At 36.6% G+C, this 23,533-nt stretch overlaps 1 protein-coding gene across 4 annotated transcripts in view; it reads right to left on the bottom strand.

Moving 5' to 3' along the window:
• Nucleotides 1–23,533, bottom strand: part of stk11 (serine/threonine kinase 11) — a 111,092-nt gene that overhangs the window by 34,286 nt on the left and 53,273 nt on the right. For 2 of the 4 annotated variants that reach the window (XM_052037658.1, XM_052037659.1), the window contains exon 9: nucleotides 12,201–12,436. The exons of 1 other annotated variant lie outside the window; for it this stretch is intronic. In XM_052037658.1, the coding sequence (XP_051893618.1) occupies nucleotides 12,222–12,436 (215 nt within the window). In that variant the 3' untranslated portion in view covers nucleotides 12,201–12,221. Of the gene's footprint in view, nucleotides 1–8,620; nucleotides 12,437–23,533 lie in introns of those variants that run through there. One more of the 4 variants, XM_052037657.1, reaches the window with a different exon arrangement.

Consider the following 23,533-nt stretch of genomic DNA (forward strand, 5'->3'; position numbering starts at 1 on the left):
CATTGCAGTCGTGGTGCATAGGTGGTGGCAGAGGTGGAGTGAATAGTAGACACCAATCAAGCAGGCTGTTTTATCTTGACTGGAGATGAAGATTATGGAAAATGTACTCAATCAGGCAAGTGTGGTTTTCCATCACATTTCTGACTTCTGGCTAGTTAATGGTGGATAAGCTTTCAGTAGACCCTGCAGAATACACTGTTACTGGCATGTCCCTGGAAACCACAATATTTATGGCTGGCCCAGTTAAACTTCTGGTAATAACAACCACAAACATTGATGATGTAGGATTTGGTGATAAACACTATCAAGGCATGGTTGGGCTCTCTATTCTTGGAGACCTTCGTAGTTTGACCTTTATGGGAACAAATATTGCAACTCACATCAGCGCACATTTAAATGTTGTCTTAGTTTATCTACTTGTGGGCATAGACAGCTTCATTATTTGAAGAATTGCAAATGGAATAGAATACCGTGTAAATACTCACACATATCCCTACTTTTGATCTTATGCTGGAAGAAAGGACACCAATAAAAGTTGAAGATATCCGTATGTAAAATAGTGTTCTAAAAGAACTCCACAATGGCGTCCCAGGGCTGAGATGATTAGAATTAGTCTTCAACAACAACATTCTTGCTTTGTGAGAGGTATGACTGCAACCATTGGAGTGCCTCCCCTGTTGTGTACCAACTTCATAGAACACTACAGCACAGCACAGGCCCTTTGGCCCACAATGTTGTGCCAACATTTTGTCCTGCTCTAAGATCTATCTAACCCTTCCCTCTCACATCTTCCCCCCACCGCCCCCCCATTTCTCTATCGTTCATATGTCTAAGAGTCTCTTAAGTGCCCCGAATGTATCTGCCCCCACAACCTCTGCCAGCACTGCGTTCCACACACCCACCACTCTGTGTAAAAAAAACTTACCCCTGACATCCCCCTTATACCTTCCTCCAATCACCTTAAAATTATGTCCCCTCATGTTAGCCAATGTCACCCTAGGGAAAAAAGTCTCTGACTTCAGTTTTACAAGGGCTCGTTGACATCTCAGTTGGTCAAGTCTACTATGAAGTCCAAGACAGTCATTTGCATCATGCCGTTGGAATTCTGCTCGCTTGCCCACTTTAGACCAAGGCTGCAATGAGGTTTGGAGCAGAGGGATCCTGATGCAATTCAAATGGAGCTCAGTGAGCAAGTTATTGATGAGCCTGCGTCGCCTGATAGTACCTGTAGCTAACCTCTCCAACAGTATGAAGGGCTGAGCACTGATTAGAACAATAATTAGCTAAGTTGGATTTTTTTTTGTGTGGCAGAATATACCTAGATTCCAATTTTATAATTGTACTATCATTGGTGAGAAACACAGCTAGTTCTGGAACACAAGACTTTTCAGAACCTAAAGCCTGAATGCTCCTTGTGGTTTATGGTTTTGGATGTATACTGGGCTCTCTCAGCTATTTCTCATTGTCACATGTACTGAACTGAAGGGACTGAGGACTGGTTTCTGTAACGGTGGGGATTCCACGAGGAAGCCAAGATGGATCATTCATTCAGACGTGCAGAAATGCTTCAGTATTATCGTGTGCACTCACACATTGGGCTCTCCCATCACCGAAGATAGTTATGCTCTTACAGCCTTTTACTTCCGGTTTCAGACACTACCAAAATCTTCATCGTCACTTCAAATGGGGCCATCAAATTAGAGCTCTTGCAACTGCAATGATTTGTGAATATTTATAATATTGGGGGGAAGGGGGAAATTAGGGAGGGAAACACATTTAATAACAGCTGAACAGCAGGTAACCATTTAGGCTTTCCTCTCAAACTGAGTCTTCTGAGCTTTGCTCCTGTAAGTCAGATAATTAAAATATTTTGACTTATTTAACAGATTCTCAAGCAACACAGAATCTGAAAATGAGGATTTGTCTTTAAAGTCATTCATCGATATAAAATATCAAAAAAAACACTTTAATGACCTCAAATGATGTACTCACTATATTGCCAACTAAACAGTGATGCAATTAATAACTTCAACAGTTGATAATACAAGAAAATAACAGCACTGAGAAATGCTGCTGGTTCATCAAATGCCACACACTTTGGTTACATCCACAGCTTTAAAACCTAGAAAGCTGCAGAGGCTGCAAGTCTGAAATAAAAAGAGTGCTGGAAATAATCAGCAGGTCAGGCAGCATCAAGAAAAGAACTGAAGGGCCATTGATCTGAAATGTTAACTCAGTTTCTCTCTCTCTCTCCACAGAATGCTGCCTGACCTGCTGAGTATTTTCAGCATTTCCTGTTTTTATTTTGGTGAAAACCACATGACGATTGGTTGGGAGTGGTTGCAGATTTGGCAACTGCCTTGCATATGCCTGTCTCAGTAGTCAAATTCCTGTGCCACCCACTTACTTGTAGCCCAAGTTACTGCTTTGTGATATCTTCTCCTGTCCCAACTGTTTTTGCTTCCTTTCCTTGTACTTTTCTGTTGGATGGAAGATGGCGAATGGTATGACAGAGCAAGCCAGACTGGATTCAGCTGTACCACTTTCTGCTTCGCCCACCCAAACCTACATTCAAATTTAATTACCCAATCCTTCCTTTAACCAAACACCCTCATTCATATCACTGGATCATTTACTTTATGAACCTCAACTGTATCCACATACATTGACTCTGCTGTCATTAACCTACAACTATTCCTCATCCCCACTCACTTCCCCAATAGTGGATATCAAGAGGATATTGAACCAAATCCAACTTCTTTCCTGCCCTTCCTTTCCATTTCACTTAATATCTTATATTTTTCCAAAATTCAGACCTTACTTTAAAAACAAAGAAATTCTGCCTTTCATTCTAATTGTGTGTCTCTCTCTCTCTCCCTCTCTCTGATTTCTGACAACTAAGATAGTCATTAGCTTTTCCTGCAAGTAAAACATTGGTGGAAAGAATAAACTGGGTTTGATGCTCATTTTTTTTTTTAAATTGTAGCAGCTTTTATCTTAGCATTCACATAGCAACAATGTGCAGCAGATCCTTCATGCAGTAAGTACTAGACAGATCCTTATTTTATCGGCTTCGAGCAACATTTACATAAATTGCCGTTAAATATTGATAAACCAACAATGACAACATAGTTGCAGGTTCTAGTTCCTAGTTGGCTGCTCCAATTTGGTCAGCGTACTCTATCTAAAAACATACGCATCAACTGACTGTGTCCAACCGCAGGTTACCAATGATAACACAAGTGGATGATGGTGATTTCATTGCCAAACCCTGATATTGGGGATTAAACAACGGTCTGAATCTTTCACTGAACTTGCCAGTCACCTGCCCTCAAAGATTGTTCTTACCTGGAGTGGGCCCCAGGCACAAACTTCCACTGGATTTCCAGCTCCCTGCTGATCAGCGAGGCTCATAGCACAGGGACTTTCTAACATCAGCCCCCAGAGTTTCTTTCTGAGAGCCAGTTAAGCCCCATCTCCGGGTTTACCAGCTGTCAAGAAGATTGAATGTTTCACAAATACTCCAAAGTACTCAGATATTAAAGCATTTCAACATTCTTGAAAAAATTAACACTTGCAACCCTAGAAAGCAATTAAATACATTCAATTCAATTAAGTCATGGAAAGGAAATTAATTCCTACTTGCCCTTCCTTCCCCAGCTGATATTTTCCAATAAAATCAGTAGCCAATTAACGGTGCAGGTTCAGCTGGCTGATATTCCAGCCCAAATGCCAGGAAATCACCTTAGGTTTACACCCCCTCACTGGACATCTGGAGGTGTCCAATGGCGAAGTGCAGATTCCTGTCAGGAGCAATCAGTTGTGCAGAAGCTTGGGGCTTCCCTCTTCACTCAGGAGTCCTTAACTTCTACACACTTACCTAGGTAAAAGTTGACATTTCCGAGCAGTCAGATTTTATTTGGAAGATCTGCATCTACAATCCTCAAACAGATGTGAATTACATGTGATTTATCATATACATAGGTGCATACAATTTACAAAAACAATCCATTTTGCTTTTCTATATTAAAAGTATATCCTGTGCAACAAGTCAAAACTAAAATTTATAATGCAAACATACCTGGCATCAGAGTAGTTTTTTAAAAAAATATATACAAGACAAGCTTAAAATTAAACATTTGCAGCCTGAATAAAGCTTCTACAAGCAGATCACAAGTCTAATATTGCCAAACATAATTTAAAAAAAGCACTTACACCAGAAATTAAGGGATTGAAGTAAAGCATGCCAAAATCAAGCCGAATAATAATTTCTCAACATGGCATTCTTATACAAAGCGGTTGAAAAAATTTTTTAAAGCTTTCATTAGAACCAGCAGCAGTTTAGTTCTTCCCAGGGATAAAGACACTCATATTGAGTCACAATAGAGTGCTTTATTATTTCTTTAACTTTGTGCTCAGGGGTAACAGAAGTTAATTTCCATTACATTTGCACTTTTATTTCCAGCAGCTGCATCAATGCCACAATGTGCATTAAATCTCCCTTTAATCTGCTTCAACAATCTACTTTCATGCTTAACTTCACAATGACAATTCAAATACGAATATTTTTCATTTTAGAATACAGGAAAATTTTATTCCTGAAGCCTGTTCTACATTTTAGTGGGATCTTAATCATTCTGCAACTCAATTCCAGATGCCCATTTTTCCATATGAGTATTAATAAATTCATTTTTTAAAAAATCTATTGCACTGATTTAAAATTAACTGACCTAGCATCAATTGTCACTTGGAGAGGAGTTCTAAATTTCTGCCACTCTTTGGATAGAGGTGTTTTCTTGCTCCATTCCTGAAAATTCGATCTAATTTGCTCACTTAGCCTTCAAATCCTATACTCCCCAACCAGAGAAAATATTTGTTTTATTTACCTCATCAGTCCCTCTTACAGCCCTAATCTTGATCAACTCCTAACAGTCTAAATGCCATGGAATACAACCCTGATTTATATAGACTCTCCTTATTTCACAAGTTGAGGTATTATTGTGATAAATCTACATTGAACCACTTGCCACTCGCAAGGCTAAAACATCTTACCCTAGGTACAGTGCCCAGAATTACTTGCAGTATTCCAGGTTTGAACCTAGTTATCTCTAGACCTCAGTAAGTGATATTCCTGACCAGCGGTGGACTTGGAAACGAAAATAAACTGTCAATTAAATTACCTTCGTAATTCGCCTGTTGGCAGTGTGGTGTGAAGTCAGATCCAAGCTTCATGTCACTCAGTTTTAGATACTGTACCATTATAACACTGCTAGCTGGCAAATAAATGCTACAATAACTTTTTTCTGTTGTCCATAATTGGAAAGATCCATATTAAGATCAAAAACATTACATCACATATCATACTCCAGCTTTTTTTTTTGAAGTCATCAATTAATTTGATAGATGTATGGCTGATTTTAACTTATATGATATAATTATATCCTACTTTACAGAAGAACTTCACTGAATGCAAAGCACTTTGGAATATCCAGAGATCATGAAGATGCTTATTAAAAGTTGAAATGAGACAATTAAGAAAATTCAATTTCCCCAAATGGTCTTACTTTCTGATAGAGTTCTCATTTCTTGGCATCTTAATGTTAAATTTTGATTCTATAATTCATTCTTATAAAATTACAGAAAGCTTAGAAATGAGGGGCGGATGTCTTTGGGATTTCTAAAATTCATGATTGAACATAATTGTATTTCATTGGATGTCTTAGTTTGTAAAATAAAAATGACCAAACAAACATTTGTAGCTGTGGAAACTAAATTACTGATGAATGGCATAATTCCCTAGTTTTATTAAGGAAATGTTGGTGTCATCAACATGGTTCTGAAAGCATAGCTATTTTCACATTAATACACCAAAGCACTGCATGGGTCTAGGTAACACTCGTGCTAACGTGACAGTACTTCAGACTGTCCTATGAGGACAGACTAGTCACTCAGTTTCTACTTCAAAAGCACCAAATATAATTATGACTTGACCTTAACAGGGAAAGCTAAAAGAATTCCACAGACTTTGAGGATTACTTCACTTGCAATGTGAAACTTCTACAAATACATTAAGTGAAAAGCTTATCTTAACAAGTCAAACTGCCAATTAACACTTCAAATGCAGCTTTGCATATGGTGCATACCATGAGGTTTTGTGCTGTCCATGGTGTATAACCATCTGATTCACTCTTGAATCTGCTCTCAAAATATTGAGCAAACTGAATTGAGTTATTCTTCAAAGTTATTGCCTACCAAGAAGACAGGAAAAAGCAATTGCATTTTTGTGGCACCCTTCACATCTGTGTGGTGTTCCACAGACCTTCATAGCCAATTCGATATAGATAAATGTAGCAACCAATTTAGTCAGACAAAACAATTTAGGAGCATTAGTTGAGAAATGAATGTCATTCAGAACAGCAGAAACCTTCCTGTTCTTCAGGAATTGCTGCTGGATCATTTACAACCACAAAGAGGTAAATAAGGGCAGTATATCTTGAACATAAGTGCCATGGAAAGTATTTAGTGCATGCAATCTACAGGAAACCAATTGTCCAAGGTTGGTAGGAATTGGCAGATTAGGCTGAAGTTCATTAAATGAATAAAGAACGTCATAGTAAATAATTTTTGCCATTCATTTTACATTTAGTCCACAAGAATTTTTGTGTATGTCATTCATTGCTGGCCTCAATGCCTTTCTTAATACAAATCAACTCAAAGTAACGTGTTTGAAGGAAAAGAAAGTCCTACCACAGAGTGATGGAATTCCTCCTGCTCATCTCATCTACAGATGGAGGTGACTTTAACTGTTGTAGTCACACTACTGTGGACTTTGCTTTCCTCTAATAAGATTGTGACAGCAGACACTGGTGGCCTCACTAAGGTAAAATACCCAATTGTCACCAGGGATTATTCTTCAGAAACATCCTAGTTATAGTACATTGTGCTTTAAATTCTACCAGATATTTGATGGCACACCATGGTAATTGTTGGCCAAAGCCTCATTTGCACAGTAGCCAAACTGCTACAAGCCATATAGTGTTTGTTGCAGGGAACTGCCTACTCAGGATCAGTTCAGCCAATAGGCAGATGGGGAGATTTGGGATTTTCTATAAGGATGTTTACATCTACCGTGTGAAATAAAGGGAAGAAAAGGGGGCAAATACAGTGGGAAGTTGCGCATGGACTCAAACTTGGCTGTCTCTTTGCACATTTGTAACAACGTTGACCTAAGTGGATAATACCACAAAATAGAAGGGAAACCCACCCTGCAACCACTTTATACATCAGCAGCTTGACTTCATCAGCCATGAAGTGCTGGGCACGAGGCACAGGTCTAACGCTTGGGTTCACTTTTGAATTCAGCTTGCAATGTAAGAATTTGAATTGACAACTTCTGCGTTATTGCAATATTCTAAACAGGGCACTTAACTCTTCCTTTCTCCTCAGGTTACTTTGGGTTTGTGTTGAGTAAAAGTGGGATTTCTCCTGCATTAGCTCAAGGACTTCAATTATTCAAAGTCTCTTGATCTACTTCTATTGAAAATATTTCTAACTAGGCAGCCCTCAAAGTTACAGATTCATATGTAGACATGATTGCTACTTGAATGCTGTGGATGTAGAAAAACAAAATATCTTATTCTAAATTCCAATAATTCCTATTATTAAATTAACCTGTTGATAGCTTGTCCCTGGAATTTCTAATGGGTTGGTGTGATTCATCCAAATAATCAAACTAATAGAAAAAGATGAAAAAAAAACTTCAATCAAATTACATCCAACAAAAAAAAAAAGCCACCTCACTCACAAAACTGGTGCAGGACTGAATGAATCAATGGTAAAGTTCTGCTAATTATATCATTTTGAATACCTTGGAGGAGATACTCAATTATTATAGTTTCTGATATAACCATACTTGTAGGCATTCTGTAGAATATCTAAATTACCACGTACTGTTGCTCCTTGCTCTTAATTATTATTGACAGTTCTTTATTGCACCTTCCCCTCCTCTAAATATTTGAAGAGCTCACTCCAAGAATAATGGACCAAGACCTCATTGTTTGTGATAACAATTTTAAAAAAGTATTGATGCCTTTAATAACAGGTGCCTGAGGGCATGTACCACCAGACTTAAGGACAGCTTCTACCCCACTGTGATAAGACTATTGAACGGTTCCTTTATACAATGAGATGGACTATGACCTCATGATCTACCTTGTTGTGACCTTGCACCTTATTGCATTGCACTTTCTCTGTAGCTGTGACACTTTACTCTGTACTGTTATTGTTTACCTGTACTACATCAATGCACTTTGTACTAACTCAATGTAACTACACTGTGTAATGAATTGACCCGTATGATCGGTTTGTAAGACAAGCTTTTCACTGTACCTCGATACAAGTGACAATAATAAACCAATATTCTTTTATTCAACAAAACGTTACATTGAAAAAGCTTATTTGCTGTTCTGCATCTTGCTAATTTCACTGCAATACAGAGCAGACAGTTTCCATACATTCGTAATGGAGATAGTTGAAATGTCATTTATCGAATTGAGACCTTCATCATTATCCTTTGTAACTGTTGGACAATTTCAGTCAGAGGATATCATTCAATGCACTGTCTTATTTTAAAAAGATCTACCCAAGATCTCTGTTATGACAATGGCCCATTCCTTACAAATTAACTTGTGTTCAGATATGTAAAATGTCACAAAACATGAAGCTAGCTTTAAAACTGAATATGTAACTACAAAAGATAAAGTGCAGTGCTTAATGATAAACCATACCTAGCAGTTAACAATGAAACATTTTATTACTTACAAGCAAAGCCACAGATTTGAAGAGGCTGAGGTTCTGCACTTCAATATGGCTCATTAAAAGTAATTGCATGCACCACTAACCAGTTTTTTTTAAAAAAACAAACGTTTTATTGCACAGTTTAAAGCACAAAACTAAACAAATCTACATTTAAAATATGCATTCATTCAACAACTTTAAAACTAAAACTAACTTTTGAGTCATCAATCACAGTACTTGTTATATTATAAAGTTTTGTTTATTCATAGGATTACGAATTTGAATTCAACTTAAACTTTTGCATCATGACATTTGTTTTCATCACTTCACCCATATTCTCGCCTAAAATACAAATGTCTATTTATTGAACCAGTTCCATTAAACCCTACATCTGAACAAACGTAAAACTAGATTGAAGCTGTACTACAAACAGCAGCAAGCTACATCATTTTGTACAGTAAACTTTCTTTTGATTTAACCACAGCTGTTAAAATTGAAATCCATTTAGGGAGGGAAACAAACACATAGACTTCAGAATCTTAGAAAACTAAAATCTTCCTAAACTGATGGAAAAGCTTTCAAACTTGTTTTTACAATAACAACATGGAGGGCATCACCTATTTTCAATGGGGATGGTGAATGATACTACAGTTCCTTCCAACCTTTTAGAATTAAATTATTGGCAGATTTTTAGAATAATAAGAAATTTAAGATGTCTTCTGGAATGTCTATAGATAAAAGGCTTCTGCTGGATGCTCTGGGCTGGGATGCACTGACAAGCAGAGTTATTTAAGAGGCAATTTTTTTTGGTCAATTCCAGAAAATTTCAAATGTGACATGTTACTACTGATGGTCCCCATGAACAGATAGTAAATTTACGCAAATTAACAAACTGACTTAACATTTTTATCCTCTCAGATTGCCCTACAGAAATACGAAAACTCTGAATATCATTTGTACTCTAATCAGTTATAGCAGGTAATTCCATAAAAGGGTAAAATATTTAGTTGTAGGGCCACGAAGGCAAGAATGTGTTTACATAAATTTTCCATAAGCTCCATAAATACACACTCTTAAGTTATTACAAAAGTGGGTGCTTTTGAATGCAACAAAGGGCTTTCAAATCATTTTATTTAATTTAATACAACACCTGCAACAAAAATAGTAGGTAAAATCATTTAAAGTATTAACCAAAATTTCTACAAAATTTGAATCAGTGTGACTTTTGGGATTTCAGCTATTATAACATGCATACTACTATTGTCACAGTACAACACTGGAAAAGTGGGGAAAGATGTTTTAATTTTCTTGTACACTAATCAGCAACTGTGACAATTCTTCAGGAAGCACAATATAAACACACATTATATGCAATGGTGAAAACACCTCAGTCCGTTGTGGTTAATAAATATAAAGGAAAGGTAAAATACAATGGCATTTCTGTATGAAATCATACAAAAACAAAAAGGTATTCATTTACAAATAATTTCCATTTAATTTAAGGTCCTTAAAAATGGTTTTTAAAGCAGCTGTGAACTTTCAATCACCAACTATTTTCTACTAAAACTGTGGTTTGCTATACAATCTTTCAACATACCAAAGTAATGATTAAAAAAGAATGTTTATTTGCCAACTTAAAGGAGCAGAACGTCCTGGGTCATGGTTGGTTAGAGGCAAAACACCTACGTATTATTCTATTGCTAACAATCAGTCAAATGAACCAACACACATGAAAACAAAGATGGAAGAATCAGCAGGCTTTTTGCTCAGGTGATACTGGCATTGTCAATTTGGTTGAGAAGAGACCACTATAGCTGTTTGTAATTACCCAGCTGCAGTACAGAAGAATGGTAATTCTTCCATGGGGAAGTGTAGAAACTATATTAAAGATGTTAATTAATAATCAGATAATAATATTAAATGGCATTTTAACAAGGTGAAGGGCGAGAAGTACTCTTGTTAAAGAAAATCAAAACAAATAACGTACTGCTCCTTTAACACATTCAATTTTATTTTAAAATTACAATCCTGCACTAAAGAATTAGAATCCCGAGGATAAAAGCCATGTAACCTCAATGTAGAGGAGCTCCTACAAAAAGCTTTTGTTACATGTTCAAGATCCAAAACAATCAAATATTCAAGTCTACCAATCAGATTTATGATGTATTTCTTCGTATTTCTGGATGGCAGCTGCAAGTTACAGCACTCGGGACTTGCACAATGGGAGTTTCTCCTGGAAGCTACACATGCAGCACCAATGAAGTCTGCTATGTAAACACTGCTTGCAGCTCAAATCCTCCAGAGGTATCAGTCAGGTTTAAAGTGCAACTGAACCAGGAACAATTCTCAGAGTACTTAACACCATTGAGTGGGACAGATTTTAACTTTAACCATCAGGCCACCATTAATTTGCCGTTATACATGTTGCTGGATTTTTCTTTTCACTAAGTTCAATAGAAAGGAAACTCAAACTGGGTGCATAATTGACAGCTGACCCTCAATGGGCTGTTTTCCACCCAAAGTTAAAATCCATAACATCATGTCTAAAACATTGCTTTAAGCAGTTAAACATCATAGTAGCTCCCCGAAAGCAGGAGCTCATGGCATACTGCTGACTTCAAATGTATTGACAAATCTTACCAGTTCTTTCAACACTATGGATGCTCTTTATACATAGTTTTACATACAAGCAAACCTAAGCTACAGGAAATTGCATGAAGGGAGCTGGGGATTGGGGATGGAGTGACATATTTGTAACTAATATATTGTAAAAGTACAAATTATACTTATTACCTGAAATTCACTTTGTAACTAATGAACGGGATTGCTAATTTTTCTTTAAAAATGAACTGAAATAAAAGTAATGTTATTCTGCCACAAGTTCTAGTTTGTTTACAGAAAAATAAAATTCACCTTCAAGTATACAAAAAATACTGAGAGAAACAAAGGCTGTTCTCAAAATAAGTGAACAAAGGTTATATGACAATAATCACCCAGTGCAAAATACGAGTGACTAAATATACTTCTGTGAAGCTTCAATGTATCGATCATACCATACTACAATATTATGTATTGCAATATGAATATGGCATGTGGTGACTTTGTGTTGGGTTTCCATTCAATTACAGTTCAATTTTACCCCTTTTGTTTATTATGTTTGAACTGGAAAGGCATAGTTTAAAACCATCTGTCACACTATGAAGTGACAGGTAAAGCAAGTCAAGTTCACTATTATAGTCATATCTCACAGAGACTAATGACTGGCCCTATTCTGATTGCTATGAATCAATGCAAAGTCTCTATTCCTTCATAAGTGTATATACACAATTGGACTGTCACATTAAAGTGTGCACTTAAGATAGAGTCCAGTTCAAATATAATTTAATGGAAGCTCCAGTACATACCACATAGAGTTTACAGATGGGTCATTGTTGTTTACATGCAGAGAGTTTCCGAATTTTGCTGCTACTGGTGGAGGCTTTGCGGGATGGATTGGAAGAAGAGCTTGACCTCCGTTCATTTTTGACCTTGCTGTTAAACTGTCCTGCCTCTGTGCCATTCATGCACATTGCCTTGTGGCTGCCTTTGCTCCTGTTTTGGCCGTTTTGCTCAATTTCTTCTTCAGGCACCTGCACCTGTCCTGTGAAAATAATAGATTTTTTTTTGAGAACTGAGAGGCAATTCCAAGTGGCTTTTTTTTCTGCGAGGTAGAAATAAAATTACCAATAAAAGGACTATCCAATTGGCACATCATTTTGGAATTAAAAGAGCACTAAAGGATCAACCACAGCAAAGCCAATCTTTGAAATATCCACTGCCCTGATTAAATAGCACAGACTGGTGGACATTTGAAGGGTTTTAACTAGGCAAAATGCTAATTAACTGCTAACTTGAGGCATTTTTCAAAATAAATTAGTCAAATTGAGCATCTGCAAAAAAGATGCACAGAATTTTATGCCTATTCTAGTTAGAAATCCTCTAAACTTTTAACTATCAAATTGCATCTACACCTATATTAATTATCAACCTCAACTCCAGGAATCTCCTCCAAAGCATTTGCAAACTCACATGAAGCACTATAGACTTTTACTTAAAAAATTATTTAAGTTACTTCACACATTCACTTTTGAGAAATAAATGTAACACTCAAAGCATTAAGCTAAAAGGAATAGATATATTTATGCAAAATAACATGCAACTATAAAATATAATAGTAAATATTCAACTTTGGACACCCAATTATAGAAAGCACACAAATTTTAATTTCTGTTCAAGTGAAAAGAAGTGAAAATCTGTGGTCTCTGGAACCGGTAACATTATGGACTCGCAATCTGGGAGATCTGGAGACCAAATCCAACCATTACGGGTGGGGTGGGGTAAAGTAGAAGAGAAAAAAAAATCAATTAAATAAAAACAAAGAATAAACAGCTAGCACTAGTAATAGATTATTATAAAAGCTTATCTGGTTCAGTGATGTTAATTAAGGAACCCGGTATTCTTGCCTAGCTAAGTCCTAAATGTGACTTCAGACTCTTAGTTATGTGGTTGATTCTTGACTGCCCTTAAAGTGCATTCATTTCAAGGGTAATAAATGCTGACCTTGCCAGCAAGGCTCACTTCCTGTAGAATAAAGTCAGATCCATCATGCCAGTTGTGTGACTGGACAAGTTGAAAATAAAATGTCACAGAATTGGAGACATTTATGGGTACATAAGGTTATTCTACCTACTTTTTTGTGCATGTCAGCCAAAAAAAAGCCACTGAAATTGATTCCATTTCTCTCTCTCATTCCATAACTTTTACAATGTGCCTGAGAATATTTTGGATGCTTTGAATATTTCCTTTTTCTGGCAATGTTCCAAACTTCTGCATTTTTGCATTTACATGAAGTTTTATGACTCCCCTCTAATGGTGGCACCGCCAGCAGAGCTGCTGCCTCAGCTCCAGTAACCTGGGTTCAGCCCTGACATTTGGTGCTGCCTATCTAGAGTTTGCATATTCTCCATATGACTGCATAAATTTCCTCTGGATTCCTTGGTTTCCATCCCAACGACATGGTTGGCAGGTTAAATTGGCCACTATAAATTGCCTACAGTGTGCAAGTAAGTGGTAGAATTTGTGGGGAGTTGATGAGAATAAAAACAAAATGTGATTGGCGCAGAATTAATGTGAATAGATGATTAATAGTCGACACAGACTCTATGGGCTTGTTTTCATGACTTTATATTATTTTAAAATCGATGTCCCCTATATATTGGGCATTCAGCTAAAGGAAACAGGTCCTTCCTCATGAAGCCTCTCACAATGTTACACAATCAGATTAAATCTCCACAGTCTTCCCTTTCTTTAATGAAAACAATGTAGCTAACTTTCTTCAAAACTAAACTTCTCCAATCACTGCAATATGTTCATAAATCACATCTGTATCCTCTTCAAGGATTGTCATATCCTTTTGTAAAGTAACTAAAATCGTGTGCAATGCTCTTACAGTGGACTAACTTGTGTTTCATAGATTTCTAATGTGATCTCACTACTCTTTGCATTTTATGCATCAGGAAATAAAAATATCTTGTATGAATTTAAGGGGCAAGTTAAAGTTCATCCATTATAATAACTTTTCCAAAAATGTATTTCTGACATAGCTTGATAATCTGTAAGACTAAGTTTTTTTGTAATCACATGTGTGCAAGATAATTCAACATAATTCCAAGTTCCAATTTCACAAATCGATCCAAGACATTGAAGAAACTAAGTGCAGGGAAATAACCATCAATCAACTAATATCAAGGGCACAATGGACTATATCAATGCAGGAAATCATTGTAGTGCATTTATTCTTCCTATGGTTTAAAAACTACACACAAATTATTGTACTTGTCATAACAGATATATTGTCACAAAGCTGGACATCATATGTGCATGATTTGTTTAACAATGCCACAAAATAGTCAACATAAAAAAATCATCAACTCTACTTGCCTTGCAGAGACTGAAGTAGACAGTTTATAATCCCTTGGGTAATTAGAATAGATGTTAATTAGAATAAATGTTAAAAGACCATTCTGTGGAGTCTGGAACTTGGGATCATGGTCCCAAATTCAAGACTCCCCAGCCAGGGTCAGCCATTTAAGACAGATAATAACAAATTCATTCAATGAAGCCTGCAAATCTTTGGAAGTTTCTATCCCAGAAGATGATGGCTACTCCGAGCATATTCAACATGGAAATTGATAGATTTTGGAAACAAGAATCAAGAAAAATGGAGATAAAACGAGGAAGAGTTGAAAAATAAGATCACCCATGATTGAGCAGGGTTGTAAAGCCACATGCCCAACTGATGACCCTCATGAAGTTCATTGCCTTTAATGTTATCCAGCTCTTAGAAGCAGTCAACAAATACAACCATGAAAGGAATCTTTTATGATGTGTACATAGTGGAATCTGATGCAAGGAGGATGCTGACTGGGAAATACATTGCATCTTCCCCACAAGAAACAGGATCCAAGAAAAGAGCAAATCATTTAGAAAGGTATATCATGTATTATACTTGCACCCTCCAAAGCAGCCTACCCATAAATGGGACTTTCATCTCAGCCAGAACAAAATATATATCCAATAGTTAAATTCAATATTTCCAATCAATGAAAAGTACAGAAAATGACTTAAACAGAACCACTAGGAGTTTATGTTGAAATGGTGCTCTTCCAATAGGTTATTTGTTTTCCCCACCAGCACACTGACCACCCAAATCAAGAACAGGCACAATACCATATGGAACCAGGAAATTACTGAACTTAACTAGACTTTTTGCAAAAAACTTATTAAACATCAAGTTTTACCATTTCCAACTCTCCACATACAAAACAATTCTAGATAAAATAAATCTGAAAATCATTAGAAAATTGGATAGTTAATGTCCTCAGTCAAATTTGATACAGTATTTGATTATTGTGCTCTAAGAATGTAAATTTGCTTACAAAATTCCATTTGGTGAAGAGACCGTTTATACCACAGGATTTTATAGGTACAGATATGAGCATTTAAATAAGAGGAATTTATGACACAGAAGGAAGTGTTCAGATTGTATAATGAGTTATGGATCATTTTTCAGATTTAAAGCCAGCCTCACAATGCAATGCTATATGGAGAAACTTTCTAGATAAGAGGTAATGGTTGTGCCTAAAATGCATTAACTGCTACAATATTTTAAAGGATAGTGTTAGGTTCACTGTTTGAGAAAATGCACACTTTTGAATTTTTGTTACGTACAAAATCCAGTAATTATAAGTTTCACCATTGTCCTTTGACAGCAAATTGAGCAGCATCCCTTCACTTACATGTTTAGGCAGATCTTGTTATGCTTTTTCCATACAGGAGTACACACTGATGACAGCTGGTTCTAACTTAAAACAGAACATACGTAAGTACTGCACAGGAACAGGCCATTTGTTCCACCATGTTTGTGCTAACCACTAATACAGATTTAAACCTTATCCCTCTATTTCCTGCCTGTTCAACCTGTCGGCCTAAGTGCCTCTTAAATTTTGCTACTGCATCTTCTTTGACCACCTTCCCCAGCAGCAGGTAGAAAAATACTTGCCTTGCAAATCTGCTTTAAAATGTCCCCTACTCACTTTAAACCTAGACCCTCAAGTATTTGACATTTTCATTCTGGAAAAAAAGACTCTGACTATTTACCCTGTCTATGCCTCTCATAATTTTCTGAACTTCTGTCAGCTCGCTCCTCAGCCTCTGACACTCCAAAGAAAACAATCCAAGTTTGTCCAACCTCTCCTAATAGCTAATATACTGCAATCCAGGCGACATCTTGGTGAACTTCTTCTGCACCTTCAAAGCCTCCAATGTCCTACCTATATTGCGGTGACCAGAACTGCATACAATACTCCATTTGTGGCCTAACCAAAGTTTTATATAGCTCCAATATGACTTCCCAACCTTGGTACTCAACACCCTGACTGAAGGCAAGTATGTCATATGTATTCTTAACCACTCCATCCACTTGTGTTCCCAACTTCTAGCCATACTTTTGGCAAAGGATTGGTAACTGGTAGAAATGCTACAGAACCATCAAGCAGCAAACTAAATACTAATAAACTTAAAAATTGCACAATGTAATTATGCTAATACAGATCTTTCTGAAATACAAGCTGAAAATACAGTAGCTCCAATTGCACCTTGAAAACAAAATTGTACTGGTTCATCTAAGCCATCAAGATTTATGTCAACTGTCTTAATCTGCATGTTTAATAATTTGTCCTCTTAATTCTTTCCAATTAATTTGTTCTTTCAATAAGATTGTGCTCCTTCTCTACACTAGCAACTTGCTCTATTTATTATCAAGCCTAAAAACACCAATCCTTTCAGTCTATATTCATCAGATTGTGCACTGCAAAAAATGCTATTATTTCTCTTATTGTACTGGAGTTTGAATCCTTAAAATCAGATTTCCTCTGGGTAGTTCCATATGGTCATACAATCTTGCTTTTATTTTCTTCAAAAAAATGTTAATGAATTGCACATGCTCACTGACAGTTTCACGTTTAGTTTAGTCTAGTCAACAAAACTGAAGAGCTGGTCATTGACTTCAGGAAAGGGGGCAGTGTACACACACCCGTCTACATCAATGGTGCTGAGGTCGAGAGGGTTGAGAGCTTCAAGTTCCTGGGAGTGAACATCACCAACAGCCTGTCCTGGTCAAATCACATAGATGCCACGACCAAGAAAGCTCACCAGCACCTCTACTTCCTTAGGAGGCTAAAGAAATTTGGTTTGTCCCCTTTGACTCTCACCAACTTTTACCAATGCACCATAGAAAGCATCCTATCTCGATGTATCACGGCTTGGTACGGCAACTGCTCTGCCCAAGACTGCAAGAAGCTGCAGAGAGTTGTGGACACAGCCCAGCGCATCACGGACACCAGCCTCCCCTCCTTGAACTCTGTCTTTACCTCTTGTTGTCTTGGTGTAGCTGCCACTATAATCAAAGACCCCACCCACCCGGGACATTCTCTCTTCTCTCCTCTTCCATCGGGTAGAAGATAGAGGAGCCTGAGGGCACATACCACCAGACTTAAGGACAGCTTCTACCCCACTGTGATAAGACTATTGAATGGTTCCCTTATACAATGAGATGGACTACGACCTCAATCTACCTTGTTGTGACCTTGCACCTTATTGCACTGCACTCTCTCTGTAGCTGTGAGACTTTACTCTGTACTGTTATTGTTTTTACCTGTACTATATCAATGCACTCTGTACTAAATCAATGAAACTGCACTGTGTAATGAATTGACCTGTACAAAAGGTTTGTAAGACAAGTTTTTCCACTGTACCTCGGTACAAGTGATAATAATAAACCAATACCAGCTAATAACTCAGTTTATAACTCCTCTAATATTAAATTTAACTCCAATATCTTTTTCATTCACTCATAAGCCTCCTCTTTTCTACAGAGAAGCAGCACAGCCTGCAGTTTCCTTTTAAGTACATCTCACTTGTGGTACTATCCTCATGAATCATTTTTGCACCTTCTCTAGTGCCTCAAAGTCTGTGTAAACTATGGAGACTCTACCCAAATATGTTCGTCTCTCACACTTCTCTCGAGCCTAAATCTCAGTTGTAACACTGTTGGGATTGCAGTTTGATTAATTGCAGAGAAAATAAAAATCTGCATGCTCAAGAATTAGGTTTTACGAGCAATGGACTGGAGAGATTAAAGGCATCAATTGAAGAAACATGACATGATTCTATTTTTTAAAAAATACAAGCAATCCCTGGGTTATGCAAGGTTTCTGTTCTTGAGAACTGTCCATTAGCATATTTGTCTACAGGTCAGACACACCTATTTTTCTATAGCCACCCATGTCGTATCACTCCGTATACACTAGCTATATTCCTTTCATTGAATATCGACCCTAACACTACCCATAATTAAAGTAATGGAATATATACTGTATCCAGTCATAAATGCCACAAAACATTTTATTGCAATGTTGAAAATGTATGGAAGAATTTGAGTAAAGTTAGAATTCAAGTAAAGTTAGAGTTCCATAAGTCAGGTCATCCGTAATTCAGGGAGTCCCATACTTGGATAGTTCCATGCCAAAGCTTAACAGAAATTCCTATTTTCAACTGGAAGTTCTCTATTTGTTTAATGGCCTCAAAGAAGGAATTAATAGGAATTTAAAACTGGCGATAATTTCAATGAAATTCATTAACAGCTATGACATTATTAACAACCAATGAAACTGGTCACTGTGAATGAATAATGTAATAACAAAATCTAGGATAGTAATATAGTTGCAACTGTAGCAGAGCCGCTGAACTGAGATATATTAGCAAGAAATATTTTTTAAAAAACTTGTGCACTGATTTGTTTTCTTTGGCAAGATTAGCCATGTATTTAAGGTAATTGAATATGCAATTAATACAAAAAATCAACTAAATTATAGTTAATGGTTTTACTGCCCACAAAATCAGAAGAGTCATAATTAGTATTTAAAAACTATGCATAATTATAGCTTAAACTTCAAGGAACCTAAGAAAACAATGCCTTCTATTTACAAAAGAACAGTTCAATTTTTGGTAATGATATACAATAGCAATGCAATGTTTGAATAAACAGCATCATTAATAACATTTCAGGATCAAAACTTCAAAACATTTCCTGTTTGATGAGAAATTCTCCTTCTAGTTGTGATAACTGATTAACTCTCATTCTGAAAAAGCTTAGCAAATAACATTTTTAATAAAAATTTAAACCAAAATATGTTCAGAATACAAACTAACAGCACTGCTAAGTGAAGGCCTACATGCACCAGGCTTGCTCAGAACCTTGCTCATGTTGGTCCAAGAATGTAATGAACAGAAGCATATTCAGGCTTTGACTTCTGAATAAATGCACACTAAAGTTAGATGTCTGCTTTTGCATCATTCTTGGTTCTTTAAATCAATTTATTCTCCTCGCCTTGGACAAAGCAATCAGTCCAATGGCAATAAAGCACTCAGTGTCTGTAGCAGAAGATTTTTATCGTCTACTAATACCTTATCAGATGAGAAACTCAGTCAGTCAGGCTTGCTCCAGCATTCAACTGCCTTTGATCCATTTCCCTCACCTATCAAGAATTACTGGTCTCAGTTTTGAAAAATGTAGATTAGCCAAGCATTAAAAGCCTTTTGGTAGAACTGTTTCACAACTCCATTATCCTATGCATAAAAACTTTCCCGATTTCACAGTTGACAACATGTTCTTCAAGATGCACATCCAACAATGGATATCTGTAGCATTGTTTGGCTTTAGAATGAAAAAAAATTTATCCTTTTCATCTTGACAACCTTCATTAAAATTGAATGTGACAATCTTAAAAACACATCTGGATAATAAAGCTGCAACTTTCATCCTTGCTATTAGTACTTAATATCAACCCATGTTGTCACAAGAGCAGCAAAAACAAAATTTTCACATAAATTGTTACAGAAACAATTTTTCCTTTGATGTACTGATTGTGTCTTTTTAAAAAAGCACATTTTCCCCAAATACCTATAAACAAAGCAAAATTAAATGTCATAATTAACACAACCTAAACAGGTCGCTGAACATCACTGCCGTGAATTCTGGTCAGCACTTTTGGTCTCAGAATTGTTACTAATTGTTTGTGTCTTATGTTACCGACAGCACTTCTAAAATAACTACAACATTTTGCATCTCTTTCAATCCTGGCTGCTAGAAGCAGTATAGCTTTACAAGTCTATTAAGACAAGAAATAGGTGGTGGTATTTGGCCCTGTGTGCTTTGCCACATGATAAGGTCATTGATCTAAATATCAATGTCCAGCTTGAAGATACTTGGGTGACTGAAACTCCACAGCGTTCTCGGGTGGAAAATTCTGAAGATTTCAAGATTCACAACCCTGGGATGAAAATTCTCATCTGTCCTGAATGGCCAACTTCTTATTTTGAGACAGAGGCCACTGATTCTAGATGTTCCAGTCAGTGGAAACGTCACTTCTGTATCTATCCTATTTCAGATATGTTTCAATGAGATCACGTCATTCTTCTAAACTCTATAAAGTATACAGGCTGTCTGTGAGTTACAAACACCTGACCTGTTGACAACACTGCATGTGAAGGAGCTCCCATAATAATATTAAATTCAGAAGTCTGACCCTTGTACATATGTTCGGCCCTACAAATGGAGGAACTAGTTTCCTATCCCTCTCCACTTTTATTAATTGTTCTTTCTTATCAGTCTTATGTGCTTTTGATGCCATTCATTACAATATTGTGGAGGTATAATTACCATATTGAGTGATTTGTGCATATTCCAACTTATGGACAAAATCAACTCATGAACATCAGTGAAAAAGGAACCCATTTGTTAGCCAGGGACAGCCTGTGATTTGGTTAGTCTCTCCTTGTAGGACCACCCCAGGAATTTCCTCTATCACAGGTATATCTTCTCTCAGTTTGGGAGACAAGACCTGTACATAATATTCCAGCGGCATTCTCAAAAGTGCCCTATGTAATTGCAGGAAAACACCTTTACTCTTGCACTTGAATCTTCTTGCAAAAAAAAAAACCAATATCTTCTTTGCCTTCAAGACTGCCTACTGTACCTGCAGGTTAGTGCTTAGATCCTTATACGAAGATACCCATGTTCCTCTAGACATTAACACCATTCAATCTCTAAGCCTGCTGTATTAAGTTAACTGATGCCTTACCACCTAAAACTGCAAAACTGAAGCAGCTTTGGGCTTGTATGAAGGAAAAGTGGTAGCCCCCACAAGTTAGAAGATTTTCAGCGTACTCACTTTCAGAAGAGAAAAAAAGGCCAGAAAAAAAAACCCAACAAGGTGAGACTTCCAGATAATAGAGATTGGATCCTCCTTTGGTACTTGGGAACAGAGAAGACAGGAAGTAAAGAATCTTCACTATGCTCATTTTGTTCAGATTGAATTTTGCACATTTAATATTGAGAATAAAGTCAATGTGAATTGCAAGGAAACTAGCAGCTTCTAAAACTGATGAATCAATACTCATGCAACTAAGTATACCTTGACCATCACATATTAATTCATTTTTTTTATTAAAATTGTTTAACATTTAGCAGTCAAATTACCGAGAGATGGTCATCAGATTTTAGAAACGTGGGTAAGCCAGAAAGCAGAGGAAGTTCCTGGATTCCCAGCCTATGGTCAATTTAGCAGGACAGCAAGGAACTTGGTGTACACATTGGTTAGGTAATGGGAAATGGTTTTCATTAGTACTTATATTACTGACCCCATGTTCAGAAATATACTACAAGTGAAGCATACATGAACATTAAAGGTCCAGTGTGGCTTTGGGAAAGAAGCTCACCATGATAAAATAGATGGTCAACAGTTCTACCATATGTAGAAGAGGCACACAAGAGATTAAATTCTACAGGTAACAGATAACTTTTCATTGGAATGGCATTGCTTACAAGTCGCTATTCTCTAAACAAATGAATTTTGAAGGGTGGTACATGTTGGAAAGTGACACAACTTGCAATGTATTTGAGTAAAACACAGGACATTTAGCTATCTGAAATTCTATTCATTTACAGGTCCTCCTTATCCCAAAGTATTCTCTTCCAAGGTAATATCTGATTGGAGAGTTTTATACAGTTATATCATTATATCCTCAGTCAGATCTAGCCAGTTACAAGTTGAGATTTACTCTGAAATTGCAGGTAATTGGTATCCAAAGTAGATATAGGACAAATGGCAAAAAGCAGAATTTTAGCCATACATAAGAAAATTATAATAAATATTTGCAGGTGAATTTTTGGACGAACAACCATCCCAGAAAATAAAGACAACAGCAATTAAATATTATAGCAATGGTCGGTCAGCCAATCCAACCTACTAAACGCAAGGAAAAAGCAACTAACGAACAAAATTAAACTTAACATTTTTAGAGGCTTGATTTAGAATATCCAGTCAATCTTTGGTTACATTTAAGAAGTGCATGGAAAAAAAGCTAGTTAGATATTAATCAAGAGGTTTAGTGCCATCTGTGCAAAGAGCCTAAGTTATCTCTGTGAAACCAAAAAATATTAGATCAATCACAGGAAAACAAAGAATTTAGTGTTTACAAAGTTTCAAGGTGGAAGCTTGAAATGCAAAATTTACTCCAATAACTTGTGGTCCAGGTTTCAACACCCTGTAACTAACAAAGAGTTCAGACATCCCCAAGTAATCAGTTTACCATTAGGAATTTCCCACCAACCTTAGCGCACCAAGGTAAAATATCTAGATGACAGTGTCTGACTGTAGAGTGGAATTTTCAACCTACACTTTCTGCCTAGCTGCTAACATAATTGCAACTGGACAAGTTCTTCTCCACGTCTTTGCCAGTCAAAGATTCCCATTCAATTGCCAAACAGACATTCATTATTTGGTACCCAGCAATTAAGGATTTTGAAGGAGAAACTCCACATTATTAGATGTAACATACAAGTATATCTATTTTCGAAACACTTTTCACCTCAGGTGTCCTAAACTGCTTTAGGAATCAGTCAAATGCCTTCTGAACTGTATTCAATTTATAAAGCAGAAAATGCAGCGTCAATTTATAAAGCAGAAAATGCAGCGTCAATTTATAAAGCAGAAAATGCAGCGTCAATTTATAAAGCAGAAAATGCAGCGTCAATTTATAAAGCAGAAAATGCAGCGTCAATTTATAAAGCAGAAAA

The sequence above is a fragment of the Pristis pectinata genome, chromosome 24, assembly GCF_009764475.1.
Source record: "Pristis pectinata isolate sPriPec2 chromosome 24, sPriPec2.1.pri, whole genome shotgun sequence".
Classification (NCBI taxonomy): Eukaryota; Metazoa; Chordata; class Chondrichthyes; order Rhinopristiformes; family Pristidae; genus Pristis; species Pristis pectinata.